This window comes from Hemiscyllium ocellatum, chromosome 49 (genome assembly GCF_020745735.1).
Source record: "Hemiscyllium ocellatum isolate sHemOce1 chromosome 49, sHemOce1.pat.X.cur, whole genome shotgun sequence".
Lineage (NCBI taxonomy): Eukaryota > Metazoa > Chordata > Chondrichthyes > Orectolobiformes > Hemiscylliidae > Hemiscyllium > Hemiscyllium ocellatum.
The window spans coordinates 3,273,274-3,294,758 of NC_083449.1; the positions used below are offsets into that span (position 1 = coordinate 3,273,274).

Sequence of the window (21,485 nt, forward strand, 5' to 3'; positions counted from 1 at the left end):
TATGAGATGCCTGAAGTAGATGATGAATGGAACACCCACCAGCACGTGAATCAGTATGAAACAACAAGTAGAGGAAAAACAAAATGGGACTTACACAACTTCTTCCATCAACAAACCTGGTGGTCCAGGTTGCTGGGAGGCCTTATTCCTGGCTGGGGTATTGAGATGGCCCTGGATCAGATAAGTGATCTTGCGTATGATATCAAAAAACCTGCCAACTCGACCGCCCATGCTTTGAAACTGGTGAACAAAGAGTTACAGGAGTCTCAGATGACACCTCAGAATCGACAAGTGTTAGATTTCCTCCTTGCTAAAGGAGGAGACATTTGTTCAGTCATTGGCCCGCAATGTTGCACCTACATCGATGATTTCTTGAAAGACATTTTGGACAGATGTTCTCAACAAAACGGGTCAAGACGCAGGGAAGGTACCTGCCCCACAGTCATCTGATTCATGTGGATGGAGTTTTACTTGCTGGCTATGGTCACTGTATAGATGGATCCTGTGTGGGACGTACTGATAATCCTTGGTCTCACCCTAGTAATATACATTGTCGTCCGCTCATGCATGAAATGGACCGTACATTGTTTTTCACCTAAGCCAAAGAGGAATCTGATTAATCGACACATGTCTCCCCCTCTACCTGCATGCCCGAACATCCATGCTGATATCCAGTATTTTTCAGACTCTGCTCTTCCATACGATGACTCGCCAGAGGAGGCAGTTGACTTATTAGGAATACAAATTAATTGAATGGACTAAGTATACTTGTATAAGCCAAGTAGTTGTCATGAAATAACAAAATAAGGGAATGAGAAAGTTTATAGCCTTAAAACCTGTCTTTAGACATTTAGACTAAAATATAAAGCTGAATTATAGAACACATTTACTGCACGAGAAAGCAGACAGGCAGGAAGGCTCAGAAAAAGAGGAGATCTCAGAGAATGCAGAAGATAGGGACATCTGGGCTCACCAAATGATAACGCAATCAAGAACATTTGCCTTATCGTTGGTGAATCTGTGTGAACAGGACACCAAGTGATAACATTCACAGTCTGTGTGTTTGATTCTGACCCTGAAACAGAACTCGGTACTATCAAAAGATTTGTAGTTAATGGCAGGAATCTGCCAATTATAATGGATTCTTATTAGCCCTTGCAAGCGGGTCAGACAGAGAGAGAAAAAAATCTTTGTTGTCTTGAGAGTTCAAAAGGACACGAGAGGGAGAGACCATTTGAGTGCTGAGGCTATTGAAGCCTGTAGAAAATTAACACTTAGTGCTTATCTGCGATGGATTGAATTTAACTGCATTTTGGGTCTCTATGATGCGATTGAGTAGCCATTACCAGTTATTAAATCAGTTACAAACTGTAAACCAGTTACAAACTCTGCAAAAGGTAATATTAATGAAGCTTTAACTTACTTGCTGTTCTTGCAGACCACTCTACAGACCTTACAGATTGCCCACAGTCAATTCTAACTAGGCAGATCTTATGTCTTATTTGAATTTGAATCACAATCTTGAAAAGTGTTTAATTCGAGACTAATTATTCATTCTAAATATGACCTTGCAGTAACATTTCAGCCTTAGGTACAGAATGATTCTGTGCTTAAGATAAAAAGCAGGAATCTGCTCCCAGCTTAAAATTATTGTAAACCTAACATTGAGGAGATTCTATCACAATCTGTTGGGAAGCCATTTTTTGTCAAAAGTTTGCCGCCTTTGCTCAGAAGCAATTTCGTAAAACAATAATATCAGACATGCGAGCAGTGCAAGGTTACTTTATGACATCTCCCACTTAATTTAGACTGTTACTTCTTTATAGGAATGTATCTTGCGAGCAGATGCTTAATTCAGCTAGGTATTTTTTTTTAACCTGATGGAGAGCTCAAGGCCTGTAGGAGTGATCAGTCAAGCACACACAGATCTTCAATTAACATTTCTTCCTTACGAATTATTGTCTTTCACTGTTACCTGTCCAATTAAGAACATGCAATGTTTTTGTAAACTTTTGTTTAAAAGAAACCACTTTGCTGTAGTACACCAGAGTGTCCTGCCTGGGCACTTGGAGATGGTACCCCACTCTCCTGGGTTATTAGAACTCGTTAGTTTAGCTTATAGGTATCAGTGTTATGTTGTAACAGTGATGCTATTAGTGAATAAAGGGGATGACTAAAATTAAACTAAACTTTCTATAAGAAGTTTTTATTCCAGACTTCCAAACAGTACGATCTCCAGGTAGAACCAAGAGAGAGGCTTTACAGGTTCGAGTCACAAGGGATTCCCTGGGCTGTCTCAAATTTGTACTTTAACATAACCACCCGAAGTCTGGAGGAAGAACACCTGTCAGGGCCCCAGCTATTTCCTCTCTCACCTCCGCTAGCAACCTGGGATAAATCCCATCTGGTTCTGGGGATTTGTCCACCTTCACCTTTAGCCTACCCAACATATCTTCCTACTTATTTCAACATGATCCAAAGTAATCAAGCTTGTACCTCTAATCTCAGTAGTCATCATATTCCTCTCCTCCGTGAACACTGATGCAAAGTTATGATTCAGAATCTTCCCTCATTTTCTCAGGTTCGATACATGGCCTTCCTCCCTTGTCCTATAGTGGACCAATCCTTTCTCTAGTTACCCACTTGCTTCTTATATAAGAATAAAAGGCTTTGGGATTCTCCAAAATTCTGCTTGCTGAAGAAATGTCATGACCCTTTTTAGCCTGCTTGATTCCTACTCTCCCGATATTCCTCCAGGGTCCGTTCTGTTCTTACCTGCCCGGACCTTATGTATGCTTCCCTTTTCCTCTTGGTTAGTCATACAATTTCTCCTGTCATCCATGGTTCACGATTCATGCCTTTCCTATCTCTTGCCTTCAACAGGACATGCCTATCCTGCACTATCTTCAACCTATCTTTGAAAGCTTCCCACATATCAAATGTGGACTTCCCTTCAAAGAGTTATGTCTAATCCCCATTTCACAGGTCCTTCCTAATTTTGATATAATTGGTCTTGGCACAGTTTAGTACATGTCCCTTAGGACCATACTCATTTTTGTCTAAGAGTATACTAAAACTTACAGAATTGTGGTCACTGTTCCCAAAGGAATCCCCACCGTAAATTCGACCTCCTAGCCTGGCTCATTCCCAAACATCAGGTTCAATATGGCCCCTTTCCTCGTTGGACTATTGACATACTGCTCTAGAAAACTGTCCTGGACTCTTCTCACAAATTCTACCCCATCCAGACTTCTGGCACTAAGTGTATCCCAGTCAATGTTGGGAAAATTAAACACAGGTGAGGTGCCAGAGGATTGCAGCGTTGCTCATGTTGTCCCCCTTACAAGAAGGGTAGTAGGGATAGTCCGGGTAACTACAGACCAGTGAGCCTGATGTCAGTAGCGGGAAAGTTGCTGAAGAAGGTACTCAAAGATAAAATCCATTTATATTTGGAAAAGAATGGGCTGATTGGTGATAGGCAACATGATTTTGTGCAGGGGAGATTATGCCTTACCAACTTAATAGAGTTCTTTGAGGAAGTGATCAAGTTATTAGATGATGGGAAGGTTGTACATGTCATACACATGGACTTTCGTAAGGCATTTGATAAGGTTCCCCATGGTAAACTAATGCAGAAAGTGAAGTCACATGATGTGCAGGGTGTTCTAGACAGGTGGATAAAGAATTGGTTGAGCAACAGGAGACAGTAGTAGTTGAAGGGAGTTTCTTGAAAAGGAGAAAGGTGATCAGTGGTGTTCCACAGGGATCAGAGCCACGGTTCGTATGATCAGTAAGTTTGCAGATGGCACGAAGACTGGTGGAGTAGCAGAAAACATAGGGGACTGTCAAAGAATACAGGAGAATATAGATAGACTGGACAGTTGGGTGGCAAAGTGACAGATGGAGTTCAATCCAGGCAAATGTGAGGTGATGCATTTTGGAAAGTCTAATTCGAGAGCGAATTATACAGTAAATGGAAGAGCCTCGGGAAAAGTTGATGAGCAGAGAGATCTGGGAGTTCAGGTTCATTGTACCTTGAAGGTTGCTGCACAGGGGGTAAAGTGGTCAAGAAGACATACGGTACGCTTGCCTTCATCGGATGGGGTATGAGTATAAGAGCTGGAAAGTCATGTTAAAATTCTACAAGACATTGGTTCGACCACATTTAGAACACTGTGTCTAGTCTGGTCACCACATTACCAAAAGGATGTGGACGCTTTGGTTAGGGTGTAGAGAAAGTTTACGACGATGTTGCCTGGTATGGAAGGTGCTAGCTATGAAGAGAAGTTGAGTAGGTTAGGATTATTTTCATCAGAAAGTAGGAGATTGAGCGGGGACCTGATTGATGTCTACAAAATCATGAAGGGTATAGACAGGGTAGATAGAGAGAAGCTTTTTCCCAGGGTGACGCGTTCAAGGAGAGAGGTGAAAAGTTTAAGGGGGATATAGGCGGCAATTACTCACAGAGGGTGGTAGGTGCCTAAAACACATTGCCAGCAAAGGTAGTAGAGGCAGGCAGGTAAAATCATTTAAGATGCCTCTGGACAGATGCATGAGTAGGTGGGGAGCAGAGGGATACAGATGCTTAGGAATTGGGTGACAGGTTTAGACAGTGGATTTGGATCAGCTCAGGCCTGGAGGGCCAAAGGGCCGGTTCCTGGGCGATAAATTTTCTTCGTTCTTGATCATATTTGCCTTCCTAACGGCCAACTGAACCTGCCTGTTAACTTGAAGAGAATCCTGAACTCGGACTCCCAAGTCCCTTCGTGCTTCAGATTTCCGGAACCTTTCCCCATTTAGGAAACAGTCTCTGTCTCTATTCTTCTAATCCCATTGCATACCCTCCCACACGGTCATCCATCTGCCAACCGAACCTTAATAGGATCCTGAACTCGGACTCACCCCCGAGGACCTTGTTTGTGCTTCAGGCCTGGCAGCATCTGTCCAGAGACAGACAGAGAGAAAGCGGGGTCAACGTTTCGAGTCCGGGACAGCCGTCCTTCGGGAGAGGGGCCTTTGGTCTTGATGTGCCGCCGCACAATTTCTTGTCCACTCCCACCTCTCTGTCTGTGTGTGTATTTGTGATTATTATTGAGTTTGGCGAGTCCCGGGGCCGGCCCTGTTGTTTCTCCCTCCTGAAAGGGTTGTCCCTTTAAAGAGTCTTTCCCCTGAAGCAGCTGCTAACGGTCACTTGGGGCACGAGGCGGCCGTTAACCGCCATCTCGCGCGGGGCCTGAGGGGGCGGGGCCTGAAGCTAAAATGGCGCCGGGGCCACGCGGGAAGGAAAAGCGCCGAGGGAGAGCGGACTGTGTCAACATGTCCCGTTCCCGAGGGTCAGGATGGTGGTTATTGGGGGGTGGAGGGGGTCAGGAGAGATTCCCCCTCCCAGTGAGGTATCTTGTACAAACCGCGAAGTCTCTCTCTCTCTCTCTCTGTAAGTGACTATCCATGACTTGTTTTAACTCTCTATGTTGATGACTCTGTGATTTTGTGTTTCTCTCTGATTCTCTATCACTATGTTTCTTTATAACTCCATGTCCCTCTGTACGTCTGTCTTTCTGTTTCTCCCTGCCTCTCTCGGACTACAGTCGGAGTACTGTTTGCTGCTGAGCACAACAATAACTCCTGCCTTAGAAAAGTGCCTAACAGTTTGGTTTAATCACAGGCATCCCTGTGTCAGTCCTAGAGCTGAGTGCCAACCTGGGAATGAGGTAGTGGAGGGAGACAGCACCTCGTTAAACCACTCGGTTCGACCCCAATTCAATATATTTTCTGTAAAAATGATGAGGAGATTTACTGGGAATACTCCAACCATTGCAGAACCGTACACACAATCATCAACATCAGCAAATGTCAAGAGGGCAATTAGCACTGTGCTGTTTCTAACCAGCAGGCAGGTCTCTCCTGAACAGCAAATTTATCGCCATTTCAGTGATTGATGAGTTTTTAAGCATCTGTATACAAATCGACATTATCAGAGGAATGTGATAGCACTGGGAGAGCATGCAGAGGGAAGATTACCAGGATGTTGCTTTGGGGACTGGAGAGTTTCAGTGATGGAGAGAGAGATTGGACAGACTGTAGTTGTTTTCCTGAGAGCAGAGGAGATTGAAAGTGTGGTGACATGATTGAGATGTATCAATAAAGAGGGGTGTAGATAGGGTAGGGAGAAAGAAACTTTTCTCCCTTTGATGGAGGGATCAATGACTGGGGAGGGGCATACATTGAAAGTAAAGGGTAGGAGGTTTAGAGAAGGATGTGGGGGCAAACATTTTCACCCAGAGGGTGCTGGGGAATCTGGAACTCACTGCCTGGAAGGGTGAGAGAGGCAGAAATCCTCATCACATTGAAGAATGATTTAAATGTGCACTTGCGATGCCAATGCTAGAGTCAGATTAAGTGGTTCTTGAAGTTTCACTTGTATTTTCTTGCAGAAGTAGGGGCTTGAATGTGGTGAATAGCTAAGGTTTTTTTTCTGCAGGACAGGGGAGTCCAAAACTAGAGGGTGTTGGTATAAGGTGAGAGGGGAAAGATTTAAAAGCGACCACAGGGGGTACTTCTTCACACAGATGGTCTTGCATGTTTGGAATGAGCTGCCGGAGGAAGTGGTAGAAGTGGGTACAATAATAACCTCTAAAAGAGATTTGGAAAGATACACAGACAGGAGCAGGCTTGGCTTGCGACAATTGGACAGAGTGCGACCACACCCTGGAGAACTGTGTGTGCAGTTTGGGGTCTTTTTATCTGAGATAAGACATTGTTCCTATGGAGGGAGTGCAGCAAAGGTTTCCCAGAGTGATTGCTGGGATAGCAGGACTGACTGGTGGAGACAGAATGTATTGGTTAGGACGATATTCACTGGAGTTAAGAATTAAGGTGGAATCTCATAGAAATCTATTACATTTGAATAAGGACGAGACAGAGTAAACACAGGGAGGGTGTTTCTGGTGACCAGGTGGAGAATCCAGAACCAGGATGCCATTGTCTAAAGGAAACTTGACAAGACTGAGTTGGGGAGAAATGTCTTTACCCAGAGAGTGGGGAGCCTGTAGAATTCTTTGTTTTCTGTGACAGTCAGGACCAGAACACTGAATGTTGTTCAGGAAGGAGTTGGATTGAGTTCTTTGGGGCTAAAGGGAGAGTACGCGGAGGCACAGGATGAAGTTGGGTGATCAGCCATGATCCCATTGAATGGGCGGAGCAGGCTTGAGGGGCCAAATAGCCTCCTCCCAATGGTATTTTTGATGTTTCTCTCTGAATGGCCCAGTTGCCACTGACAGATGGATGACACAGAAAAGTTTTGCCTCGATATATGTAGGCAGTGAAAATGAGGGACAATAATTTCTAGTGTGGTTGCAGAATGCTGTTTTGAGTTCAGCATCAAATATTCTGGGTTGGATTGGTGGGATGTTGTTAAAGAGAGGCTGCACGGAAACAGTGATGTCACTGCGATGGTGAGGGTTTGGAGCGAATTTTACAGACACTAAGGTTTTCCTCCACATGGACGGGTGTTGGCAGGGAATAAGGACAACAGGGAACAGGAAACAGACCTTCACTCCATGTGATGTTCAAAAGTGGCTTGGTTTTTGCGGGTTAATATGAACTAGAGAAAATCTCCACTTTGACTGAACCAGAAATGTTACAGAAGTGTATATATATATATATATGTGTTGTATCCTGTACCAGCGTTTCTTAGTTCTGAGATGGTGAAAACTAAGTACACCAAACTGCTATCTGTTTCGGAGTCATCTATAATCAAAAAACAATAAGCGACACAGTGGCTCAGTGGTTAGCACTGCTGCCTCACAGCACCAAGGTCCCAGATTCGATTCAAGCCTTGGGCAACTATCAGTGTGGAATTTGCACTTTCTCCCTGTGTCTGTGCGGGTTTCCTCCAGCTGCTCCGGTTTCCTCCCACATTCCAAAGATGTGCAGGCCAGGTGAATTGGCCATTCTACTTTGCCCATAGTGTTAGGTGCATTAGGCAGAGGGAAATGGGCCTGGGCGGGTTACTCTTTGGAGGGTGGGTGTGGATTTGTTGGGCTGAAGGGCCTATTTCCACACTGTAGGAAATCTAATCTAATGTACTCTGCTGTAAGGACGACAACCCCAGTCTATCCAAACAGTCTCAATCACTGAAACTCTCCAACCCCCAAGGCAATATGTGGTAAATGTCACCATGCTTCCTCTCCCAGTTCATTTAGATTTGTACCATTGGTAAAATGTCTTTTATTTTATTTACTGCTTACTCAAATTGTACATCAGGAAGGAAACACATAAGTTATTTTGCAGTAAAAAAGATGGTAGTTAATTTTTAATAAGTTCAAAATTAAAAACTGAGGTGAGGAGGAATTTCTTCTCGAACTGTTGAGTGTCTTTGGAACTCCTTGCCACAGAGAGCTGTGTGTGGGGACAGGGAGCAGGTTTGAGACAAGGACAGATAGGTTCTTGATCAGTCGGGGAATTGAGGATGACATGTAAAGTGCAGGAAGGTGACCATGAGGAATGGTGCATCAGCCACAATGCTATTCATTGGCTGAGCAGGCTCAAGGGGCCAAATGGCCTTCTCCTGTTCCTGTCTGTGATGGTCCTTCAGGGAATGAAATCTGCACTTCTTTGTCTGCTCTGCACTTGACTCCTACCCCTGTGCAAACTCTTCACTGCCTTCTAGCTGAGCAAGTCGATTGAGTCATAGAGATCTACAGCATGGAAACAGACCCTTTGGTCCAACCCATCCATGCCGACCAGATATCCCAACCCATTCTATTTCTACTGTGAGCCGATATCCCTCCAGACCTTCTTATTCATATACCCTTCCAATGTTGCTATTGTACCAGCCTCCACCACTTCCTCTGGCAGCTCATTCCATACACGTACTAACCTCTGTGTGTACATGTTGCCCCTCAGGTCTCTTTTATATCGTTCCCCCTTCACCCTAAACCTATATCCTTTAGTTCTGGACTCCCCGACCCCAGGGAAAAGACTTTGTCTATTTATCCTAACCATGCCCCTCATAATTTTGTAAACCTCTATAAGGTCACCCCTCCGCCTCTGACACACCAGGGAAAACAGCCTCAGCCTCTCCCTATAGAACAAATCCTCCAACCCTGGCAACATCCTTGTAAAGCTTTTCTGAACCCTTTAAAATCTCACAACATGTTTCTGATAGGAAGGAGACCAGAATTGCATGCAATATTTCAACAGTGACCTAGTCAATGTCCTGTACAGCTGCAACATGACCTCCCAACTCCAATACTCTGACCAATAATGGAAAGCATACCAAATGCCACCTTCACTATCCTGTCTATCTGCGTCTCCACTTTCAAAGAACTATGAACCTGCACTCCAAGGTCTCCTTGCTCAGCAACATTCACTAGGACCTTACCATTAAGTGTACAAGTCCTGCTAAGCTTTGCTTTCCCAAAATGCAGCACCTCGCATTTATCTGAATTAAACTCCATCTGCCACTTCTTAGCTCATTGTCCCATCTGTTCCAGATCTGTTATAATCTGAGGTAACCTTCTTCGTTGTCCACTACACCTCCAATTTTGGTATCATCTGCAAACTTACTAACTATACTTATGCTCGCATCCAAATCACTTATGTAAATGACAAAAAGTAGAGGACCCACCAACGATCCTTGTAACACTCCACTGGTCACAGGCCTCCTGTCTGAAAAATAACCCTCCACCACTTTCTGTTTTCTACCTTTGAGCCAGTTCTGTATCCAATTGGCTAGTTCTCTCTCTATTCTGTGAAATCTAACCTTGGTAACCAGTCATTTCGGTATGGCATCCACTTCCCACCTTGGCAGAAATGGCCACATCTTGTTCAGAATGCAGAGAAATACCCTTTGTCAGGGTCAAGTTTTGGCTTGTTCAAATCATGTGATTTGCCAAGAGAAATTGGCCTGTATAATGACCCCAGATGTTCATACCTCCTCCTGTACACTCTGTCTTTCAGACAAAGTTTGTTATTCTGATCCATTTTCATAGAATCATACAGCACAGAAATAGACCTTTCAGCCCAACTCACCCATGGCAACTACTTTTCCCAAATATAACTAGTCCCGTTTGTCTGCATTTGGCGCATATCTCTCTAAACTATTCTTATCCATGTACCATTCCAAATGTCTTTGAAATGTTGTAATTGTACCTGCCTCTACCACTTCCTCTGGCAGCTCATTCCGTATACGCACTGCCCTCTGTGTGATAAGTTTGCCTCTTGGATCCCTTTTGAATCTTTCACCTCTCACCTTTAACCTATGCCCACTAGTTTGGACACCCCTATATTGGGGAAAAGACCATACATATTTACCTTTTCTCTGCCCCTTGTGATTTTATAACCTCTATAAGGTCACCCCTCAGCCTCCGACGTTCCAGGGAAGAAGAGCTCTCAGCTTATGCAGCTCTTTCGTATAACTCAAACCCTGTAGTTGTGGTCACATCTTTGTAAATCTTTTCTGTACCCATCCTTGCTTAAGAACATCCTTTCCACAGCAAGTTGACCAGAACTGTGCACAGTATTCTAAACGTGGCCTCACTATATCCTGTACGATTGAAACATGATGCCCCAACTTCTGTCATCAGTGCTCTGACCAGTGAAGGCCAGCAAGACAAAAAGCATCTTCACCAGAGTGTCTAGCTGCAATGCACATTCAAGGAACTATCCACCTGCACCCTGAGGTTGTTTTGTTCGGAAACACTGCCCAGACTTGTACTATTAACAGTACCCTGGTTTGCTTTACCAAAATGCAATACATCATATTTATCTAAATTAAACTTCTTCTGCCATTCCTTGACCCACTGGCCCAGTTGATCAAATTTCCATTGTACTATTAGATAACCTTCTGTGTCCACAATGCCACCAAATTTGGTTCTGCTTGTATCCGCTACATTTCCGTGTTGACCTGTTTTCAGACTGATCAAGTGGAGCAGCAACCACCTTGCATCACATATGCCGCCCTGAGGCACAGATACAGGATGGATGAGGGACCAGGTTAAGAGAAAGCGGAAAATGCTTATGGCAGCCATCCAAGGACATCGTGAGACAGCACAGTAGGAAGTCTGTGAAGCTTCACAAATCAATCAATAACAGTCCTACCTTCCAGCAAATGAGGAGGACAAGGAAGAGAAAACAGAGCAATGTCACACTTCTGCGACCAGGCTAGGCTTTGTCTCAATTCACTCAGCAAGATGTCAGTTCCAAAGATGGACTTATCTTGAGAAACCATCTGAATAATTGTGTCTCTCCCAACCCTCAATGTGTCAGTTTATCCCACTGTAGTAAAATCCAACTATTGATGGCAGATATTTTAATTTTTCTGCTGTTCATTCCTAACTTTAGCATCCATTTGATTTCCTGGCAAATGGGTCCAGGCAGAGGAGCCAATGAATTGAATGTATTCCCCATCTTTTGTTGAAATTGTGGTGGAAATAACTTCCTTTCCAGCCTTATCTTCATTGCCCTCTAACTTCATCACTGTCAATATACATCCACCTCTCTTTTCGTACCTCATATGGAATCTAGCTCCACCACGATCCCAGGCTGCACAATCCAAAATCCTAACAATTCTGAGTAAAGACATTTCTCCTCATCTCACTCTTCGCTCTTGCTGACAATCTTGAAATTGTGACCCCTAGTTACTGAACATGCCAACTAGTGGTAACAAAATATTCTTCTTTCCCCTAGCAAAAGTCTGCATAATTTTGAATGCCCCCATAAGGCTCTTCTCTTAATCTTCTGTGCTCCAAGGAAAAGGAGCCTAATATCACTAATCCTTCCTTGTATGTAAAATTTTTCATTCCTGCTATCATTCTAGTAAATTTTCAATGAATGGTATCCAGAGCTTGAAGTTCCTTCCTCAAATAAAGTGCCCATTACTGAACACAACTGTGATCTGACCAATGATTTGTAGAGATGTAGCATTACTTCCTCAGTTTATTTATTTATAACCACTAGGATCCTATCAGCCTTCTTTACAATGGTTTCAGTTTGCCTGGCCAACTTCAGAGAATGATACACATGAACCTTGAGGTCCCTCTGCTCCGGTGCTCCCTTCAAAGACGTACCATTGACCCTGCATTGTTGCTCTGTGTTTCTAGTAGTAAAATGCATTACCTCACATTTCTCTGCATTGGAATTCATTTGCCAGATATCTGCTCATTTGGCCAACATGTCAATCTCCCTGTGAAGTCACTCAGCATCATCCTCCCAATCACGCATCTCCGTGGGTTAGTATCAACTGCAAATTTAGAAATTATATCCTCAACACCAGCTCCTAATCATTTATATAATCAATTAGTGATCAATGTGTACTCGTCAGGTCCTTTTATATGCATGTAACTATCAATCTCTACCTGTCCAATTCCCCTATGTGAATGTGTGTTTACGTGTGTTCCTTCTCTGTGAATTGATACTGTCAATATTAATCTGTACTTGTCAATTTCTCCTATATCAAATGTGAATGCAGTTACCAATCTATGCTCCTCAATCTCTGCCTTTTCAATCTGTGAATTTAAATATAGATTTCTACCAATCAGATCCCCTTTAATGAATGTGAACACTGCAGTTACTAACATGTACCTGTGAGATTCTGCACTGTGAATATGCGGGTTGTTGTCAGTGTACTTGTCAGCTTACGCTGTGTGAAACTGGGAGTGTAGTTATCATTCTGTTCCTGTCAGTTTTAGCTTTGTGAATTAGTGTGTAGTTATTAATCTGTCCCTGACAGTTACTGCAATGCGAATGTGTGACTGACTTAAGTTAACAGAAACTGACTGACAGAGAGTGATAGTTGCACATTTGCATCACATTAACTGTGTCGTCATCTTTTGTTTGTCTGTTTCTGCAACATGAATGTGTCGTTATCAGCCTGTACTTGTCAGTTTCTACTCTTGTGTATCAAAGTGGAAGCTAGTAATATTCTCTGTGTCTATGTGATACATTCTGTGATAGTTGTTATGAGAGTGCTGAAACTAGGTCTTAATCTTTTCTACACTTTGTGATTTTGTTTTAGTTGACTATCGGTTTGTCGGAGTAGATGGGGGAGAGAGGGTGATGGCAGAAGGGAAATTGCTTTGATCTGAGAACCATTTTGAATCATGGTCACACATTTCCTGTTTGGGTAGAGAGTCTGGGATCTGCGGTATCACTGAGACATATAGTTTTAATTTGTACCCAGACATTGTTGGTGTTTTTTTTTGTGAAAGAGAGTTTTATTCTGCATGTCAGTCCATTTCTGTATGATATTTTTAGGCTATATGCAACACAACAGCATGTCATCTCCTTTCTCACCAAAATCAGAATCACTGATATGGTACATCTCAGAAGCAGACTGTTCAGCCTATCGTGTCTGTACTAGGACATTCTCTTATGCGTCAGTTCTGCAGTAATTGTTGGGAATGTGAACTTTATCGACTGATTGTCCTTTCTATTTAGATACTGACAATTTGACATCAGTTCTGCTGTCATCTTTCTTTTAATAACTGTAGTGCTAGTTTTGATATATTTCCCACAATCTCAATCACAGATCATTGTAAGATCACATTTGTGTTCAGTTCTGGGCGCTCTTTTTAAGAGAGGATTCTCGAGCTCTGGAGAGGGTTCACTGGAGATTTACTTGATCTCATTCATTTATGTTCAGTTGTGTGTTTGTGTCTGTGTGTAGCATAAACTCTGTAAATAAACTCTTTTGAATGATGCTTAATTGTATTGCATTTCAGTCTGATTATTGTTACATTGTGTGTGCACTTGCCTGTACAGGAGCCTTTATCAGGTGCTGCTGGGCAGTGTATATCCTCAATTGTGATAAATGATGTTGAGAATCAATTCAGATCTGGAAATAATTGAGGTCAAATTTCATTCTTTACCTTTCAGCATCCAGCAGCTGAGTGAGAGTGAGTTTACTCTTGTGCTGCAGGTCTGTATCTCAGTTCATTTCTCCTGTAGTGAATGGAAACCAGCCAAAGTTCTTTAATTGTTTGTGCCAGTATGAATTACGTGCAAGTTAAAAAGTAACACACTGCAACAGAGAGGATTCTGTGCTGTTCTTCAGAGTCAAGGTAGAAAACACAATAAGGTAGGGTACAACCTTTTGTATCTTGTATAGTGTGGAATCTAACAGGTAGTAATGATATTAAAATGTCCATCTTCAGAATGCCATTAGTTTTTGTTTCAGTGCATATTGATGTACTTTTCTGAACACTGCTGAACAAACAATCAGTGTAAACTGAATCCATTTACAACAAACTATTCAATTGCATTGGAGCTGACTGACCATAATGCTCCTTGTACAGAAAAGACAATTGACTCATTCACTTCTATTTTCTGACATAGACAGAACATTACCTTGCTCTGTCGTGGGATGACACACCATTAACAGTACTCTTTGGTTACTCTATAATAGGAAGGAGGAAAAGGAGTTTTTTTGGTATGCAGTGCACAATATGTAAACTGCCAAATTCAATTTATTGAACAATCAACACTTCAACTCTGCTTGAAATAAAATGAGCAGTTCTACAAACCCTACTAATTTTGGCCTTTTCTTTCTCCTTCTCCACTGCTTTGAAGGGTGGTTATTACATTCCACTGATACATTTTGTAAATTGCAGATAGATGTCATGCTTTTTCTGAGATTCGTTCCAGGGAGGGGGAAAGAGGAATGCAGAGCTCTTTGTAGAAAATTGCAACCAATTTTGAAAGCAGTACATAATTATCTAAAAACAAAGAGTTTCTGCTTGGACTGAACCAGACAAAACAAAGTCTTCTACTGCAATATGAAGAAGTGGAGTATAATGATGTGATAAATATGGGGATGGCAGCTCCTCTGCTACTATGATGCATTTTTGCAATTGGATGCTGCATCATCAGGATGAAAATTGTTAGTTGGTTGTTTCTGATCGTGCAGACTCAAACGTTTTCTAGGGCCTGATTCTGTGCTGTAGGCCTTTCTGACCATGGATTTGTGGGTAGAAATAATTTTGAATGTAACATTTTGCAATGTCAATAGAACAGTATAGCTGTTAGACATTGTAACGTGACAGGATGGTGGATGTTTTTGAAAGTCGTCACAAGTCAGAGAGAGACTGTGTTGGGGTGGAGGAGGGGGAAAGAGGGGAAACATTTGGTTACATACTTCTGTCAGACTTTGACATAGAATGTGCACTTGGAATTTATATTATTTGATTGCTGTGTCTATATACGTGACAAAAGATTACTTGTCATTCTTAGTTACTGATAGTTGAAATGTTTCCTTCAATAACAATTTGTACTTGAACAACCATGTGTAAAGTAGATATCAAAGTAATTGCGTCAGTTATTTGTTCCCCTTGATTGTAACATTAAAACTATCGTAAATAAATGCAGACAATATAAACATTGGTGGATTTGTGGGTAGTGTATAAGCTTGTCAAAGAATACCGCAAGATATAGATCATTTGCAGATATGGGCGGAGAAATGACAGATTGAGTTTAATCCGGCATTGTTTAAGAGGCTGGACTTTGGGAGATCAAATGTTAAAGAAAGGTATACAGTAAATGGCTGGACACTGAACATCATTGATATACAAAAAGATCTTGGGTTTCAAGTCTATTGCTCCCTGAAAGGGGCCATGCAAGTATTCAGGGTGATATCCAAAAGGTGGCATGTGGCATGCTTGCCTTATTGGTCAGGGAATTGAGTACAAGAGTCAGGATGTCATATTGTAGCTTTATAAGACTTTGGTTAGGTCATGCTTAGTTTTGTGACAAAAGATTAATTCTGTCCTTCTCCATTACTGATAGCGGAAATGTTTCCTTCAATATCTGTACTATCTACTTATTATGGTTGTTCAAACTAACAGTATCGTCTATTTGTTCACCTCTATTGTAACATGAAAAGTATCTTTTCTAAAGTTCAGAACCCATCAGGACAGCCTCAGTCGGGACCTTGGGTTCCTATCACACCATACACTCTCTGACACGCGCACACTGGGGCAGACCCTCTCTCATCCACATGCTTACACACACACACACACACCCCCCCAAGGAAACCTAAACACAAATAGAAAGCAGGCCATACCGCCAGTGCTTCACCCGGAGTCTCATTGATGATGTTTCCTAGAATGGTGACAAAACGTCTAAGACAAACCTTCCAGTTCAGCAAACAAACCTATATCCAGAAGTCTCTCAAATCGAGATGCATGGTTATGGCTGATGGTCAGAATTGTTTTCGAAGAGTTGAAACGTCTAAAACTAAGAGGCATGCATATAAAGTGAGAGAGGGAAAGTTCAAAGGAGACCTAAGGTGCAGTTTTTATTTAAAAGTAGAGTGGTAGGAGTAGAATGCATTGCCAGGGGGAGTGATGGAGGCAGATACGATACAGGTATTGAAGGGACTTTAAAATAAGCAAATTAGTATGCAAGAAATGAGGGATATGGACCAACGGCAGGGAGAAGGGATTAATTTCATTTGGCACAACTTTGTGGGCTAAAGGACCCTTTCCTGTGCTGTACCATTTGATGTTCAGATTTAATGCAGAGTATATTTCAGCTGAGAATTCATTCAAGTTGATTGGAACTGGTTGCCTGCATTGAGAATATAGATTAAAAAATGTAAACTTCTGTTTCCTTGGTGGTGGTTAGTTCTTGGTTTGAACATATCTCTCTAGAAATGGAGATCCTGACTCAATCAACTGTGATCGTGGAAAGGCCGTTCTTCGCTCTGACAGTGGTAACATACATACCTGCTGTTTGTTCAAAGCAGCTGGTCACACTTGGAATATTACATTGGCTTGGTCCTTTGAGTACCTGCCTGGAGGAAGACAGAAGAGATACCGCCTGTAAATCAACGTCAGCTGTGATTGGCATCAATATAAAAATTCAGTTAATCATTAGGATTTTTTGTTGAACACCAGCAATTTAAACAGAACCACAGCTGCTCCTACACGGTGGTTAGATTACTTAGTGTGGAAACAGGCCCTTCGGCCCAACAAGTCCACACCGACCCGCCGAAGCGCAACCCACCCATACCCCTACATTTACCCCTTACCTAACACTACGGGCAATTTAGCATGGCCAATTCACCTGATCTGCACATCTTTGGACTGTCGGAGGAGACCCACGCAGACACGGGGAGAACGTGCAAACTCCACACAGTCAGTCGCCTGAGGCGGGAATTGAACCCAGGTCCCTGGCGCTGTGAGGTAGCAGTGCTAACCACTGTGCCACCGTGCCGCCCCACACCGCGCCTGATGCAAGTGGATATGAGAGTATATATCAGTCCGTTCCTGCTTGGTGAATGTGAGTGTAGTTATCAAACTGTAACTTTCAGTATATGGTAAATATTTAAGGGCGGCACGGTGGCATAGTGGATAGCACTGCTGCCTCACAGCACCAGAAACCCTGGTTCAATTCCTGACTCAGGCGACTGACTGTGTGGAGTTTGCACATTCTCCCCGTGTCTGCGTGGGTTTCCTCCAGGTGCTCTGGTTTCCTCCCACAGTCACAAAGATGTGCAGGTCAGGTGAATTGGCCATGCTAAATTGCCCATAGTGTTAGGTAAAGGGGTAAAAGTATGGGTGGGTTGCGCTTCGGCGGGTCGGTGTGGACTTGTTGGGCCGAAGGGCCTGTTTCCACACTAAGTATCTAATCTAATTTATATTTACACAGCAGAGACTGATAACTAGAAAATCATGACAATAATACAGCATTGAGGCAGCCACTTCCCATTGGTCAGCATATCCTAATGTTGTTTCAATTCCCAATCGGATATCTGCTTCATTCCACAATCAGGAGGGGGAAAAAGTACCGGCGCCAAATCATCAACCGCTTTTTCACAACTTGAAAAGCCCGCCAATTTCCAAACAGTGTTTTACACTAAAAAATGAACTACAAAAAATTAAGTTTAGCAAAAAATTAACATGTTAATTTACTTTTAGTTTACAAATGTGTACTTCAGTCTTCTTCTCCCTCATTTAACCTCCTGTATCTGTCCATTTCTGATCTTGAGTGTGGGTTATTTTTTAAACTTTGATAAGAGACCGAAACAAAACGGGCCAAACACTGCCGTCTGTAACCTGTCTTCTCACTTCACATTTTAGTAATACGCCGGCATACTGATAAAGCAGCACACAACCTTCTCTCGGCTCAGTGTCGATGGCGAACACTGTGTTTAGACGACATTTCAAAATTATCCTCCCTTATCGGTCTCGACCAGAATCAGCAAAAATCACCACATTTCAGTTCGGCAGCTGTTGTCTCGGTTCACTTTGAAAGCCTCTCACCAACAGCAGAAAGTGCATTGCTGTTTACATTCTGAAAAGTGGGATTAAATCTGCGTATTGGCAATGTAAAACCAAAGGTGAAAATACATCAATCAATCAATAGGACTGAAAGCTGTGGGCACTTCCATCAGGGCTTTCAGCAACCGAACTGCTTATGAAATCACTCTCCCCACCTCGCCAATTTGCAACGCACTTATAAAATCAAACATAGTATGTGACTAAAAATACCTGGTCAAGAACCACATGCAGACCAGAACAAATTCAACCTGAAAAATGACTCACCGGTGCTTAATTTGCTGTCTCTCTAATCCACAGGGGAAGAGGCCGTTTGTGATGTTTGAGGCTGTTTCTTACCCCACCCCCCCTTCATTCCCGTATCTCAAATTTCAAAGCGAAACAAAAAGCTAAAAGTTAAAATAGAATCACATGCAAACTAGCACAAACAATTTTCAAAGAAATGGTTTAGCTGTCTCAGGGATGTTGTGGGTGGCTCTTATAAGAGCCTTTGGGTTGTGAATGTGTGTATTTCAGTGCAGTGCGGTCCTTCACTTGGAGCTGGTGTACTTGGTCACCGCCTTTGTGCCCTCCGACACGGCGTGCTTGGCCAGCTCCCCGGGCAGCAGCAGCCGCACGGCGGTCTGGATCTCCCGGGAGCTGATGGTGCTGCGCTTGTTGTAATGGGCCAGGCGGGAAGCCTCCCCCGCGATACGCTCGAAAATATCGTTGACGAACGAGTTCATGATGCTCATGGCCTTGGAGGAGATGCCGGTGTCGGGGTGAACCTGCTTCATCACTTTGTAGATGTAGATGGAGTAACTTTCTCTCCTGGTTCTTTTCCTCTTCCTGCCACCCTTTGCTGGCGCCTTCTTAATGATTTTCTTCGCGCCCTTCTTGGAGGTTTGCTGTGCTTTCTTCTCATCAGCCATCGTCCTGCTCACTGTCAGACACAGAATAAGGGAAAGCGGGCTCGGAGTTCCCTTTTTATAGACTGACGACGTCATCAATGTTAATGAGGGATGGAGGAAAGCTTGGTTTCTGATTGGGTGGTTTACACGGAATCATTCCCAAACACTCACTTTCTGTGATTGGTTAGAGTGGGACCCAATGTGGACCTGTCAGAATCTGCAACGAAATGTGAAGTGGATGGTGATTCTGTTCCTGTTAGTCTGACTGAGGGAGATTTGTTTTGTGTCTGTGATACAGGAAGTGACTGTGTTATTGGTTTGGTTTCCTTTTGCTCGTTGTTGTGACGATGTGGGAGTGGAAGGGTGTGTTTCCAGATCCGCAGATCTGTTTCTGGTCCTCTCTCTGGGCTGGAATTAACTGAGCTTGCCACTTTTCTCAGTGGTTAGCACTGCTGCCTCACTGTGCCAGGGACACTGCTTCGATTCCAGTTTCGGGTGACTGCCTGTATGGATTTTGCACATTCTCTCCGTGTCTGAGTGGGTTTCCCCCGGATGATCAGTTTACCTCTCACAATTCGAAGACATATAGGAAGGTGAATTGGCCATTCTAACTGCCCATAATGTTCCGGGGTGTGTAGGTTAGGTGCATTAATCAGGGGCAAATGCAGAATAATGGGGAATGGGTCTGGCTGGATTACTCTTCCGAGGGTCAGTGCGGACTTGTTGGGCCGAAGTGCCTAATTCTACACTAGGGATTCTAAGAATGTGAGTGTTTTCTAGGTTTGGGGTTGATGGAACTCATTCTCAACTGCACGGAGTTGGAGAGAGATGAAAAAAATCCCTATTTAAAGCGGTTTTTTTTTGTGTTTCGGGTTGAAAATCTCTGTCTTGACATAGGATTGATATATTTTTGAGAAATTAATTGTTAACTGTGGGCCCAGAGACCGTTCTGTAACTGTGCTTTGCAAGTACCTACAGTGTAACAGAACCACGTTGTTGCACTTTTTATTTCGGAGTATTGCAGTTTCACACAGGGATTTAGGGCATTTCTCTGTCTCATACGAATGTCTGTTAACCACCAACTATTAGCTTATATGTGTAGCACTTTAATTTTGTATCTGCCCAGTCTTTATTTATATATTTGCCATTAACTCGACATCTGTCCACTGAGGCTCTGGTCCTCTGTGTAATAGTCAATTAGTGTTATTTCAAGACATGTTTTACTCTGTATCCAACAAACACTGATGTGAGCGATAAAATGTTACACTATTTGCCTGCCACTTGGAAATGTTCCTCCAATCTGTGCCTATCTATTTCTGGGATGTAAACGATTTTTGTTTGCTCTATTTCACAGTCTTTACATGTCAGTACGTTACGGAACTGTAACTCAAACCTTCTAAAGTGTAACCTGTTGTTTTTAGTCTGGAGGTCTCAGTCATTAACATAAAATTGTAGATACTAAATGAGATACATTCTTGAGTGTGACCACACACCACTTTGGACAGTCTCAGGTAGGGCTCCCTCCCCTCCATGGTGCCAGGCACTCAGTTTCAATACGAGCCTTTGCTCCTTGTGCAAACTGCACTCAGATATGCTCCCCATGTCTGCAATGGTTTTGTTCTGGCACAGGGTAAACTAATTTAAAACCAGCAACACAGAAAAGATTTATCCCATGCAGTAATCTGTGGAAAAATGATAAGCCAAGAGCTAGGTAAAGTAAAGAATAACAACTTTATTTCTTTAAGTATAGCAGAGAGTGATTAACTAAAAACTATTTCCAACTCCTTCCTCTAACCTACCTTCTATATTACTAGTCCGATAGAACTCCTGATTAAGATTTACATAACAAAACTTCTTTTCTCAAAACCAGGCAGCTTTCGGTTCTTTTCTGTATTCCTGTCTTTTGTTCTTCTTGGGGATTCTGCTTCACAGGTTACTTATTGATGAATAGACGTTTAAGAGAGCTATTTTTCAGGCAGTCTTTTTACATGCTGGTGGCTTGGCAATTCTCTTCCCAACTGCTCAATTTTCCCTGTTTTATACCTCCCGAGCATTGGACGGTGTCATTGGCTTTAAAGATTGTCAATATACTCAATTCAAACTGGATTGGAATTTGATATTTTCAGGATTTAATTTAAACCGATTGGTTGATTCAAATGTTTTTGTCTCCAGGCAAACAGCTACTTGGGTTGTTCGACCAAATGCTACTTTTTATTTTCAGAACATTTGGTGATGTCTGGTAATTCTACTGGCTGATAACTTTCCTAAAGGTACAGTAAACCCACATCTTCAAAACATCCTCTGGGTGCTCTAGTTT

General features: G+C 42.8%; 3 protein-coding genes across 3 annotated transcripts in view; all 3 read right to left on the minus strand.

Moving 5' to 3' along the window:
• LOC132837378 (histone H4) overlaps positions 1-21,485 on the minus strand; it is a 565,847-nt gene that overhangs the window by 189,853 nt on the left and 354,509 nt on the right. The gene's annotated exons all lie outside the window — the stretch shown is intronic.
• The window catches only part of LOC132837379 (uncharacterized), a 317,230-nt gene that overhangs the window by 133,400 nt on the left and 162,345 nt on the right, over positions 1-21,485 (minus strand). The window lies entirely within an intron of this gene.
• LOC132837389 (late histone H2B.L4-like) lies at positions 18,809-19,199 on the minus strand. Its single transcript, XM_060857056.1, has one exon. The coding sequence runs from the start codon at positions 19,187-19,189 to the stop codon at positions 18,809-18,811; it is 381 nt and encodes a 126-aa protein (XP_060713039.1). The 5' UTR covers positions 19,190-19,199.

Coding starts and splice junctions, on each gene's coding strand:
- LOC132837389 (XM_060857056.1), bottom strand. CDS start 19,189: ATGGCTGATGAGAAGAAAGCACAGCAAACCTCCAAGAAGGGCGCGAAG.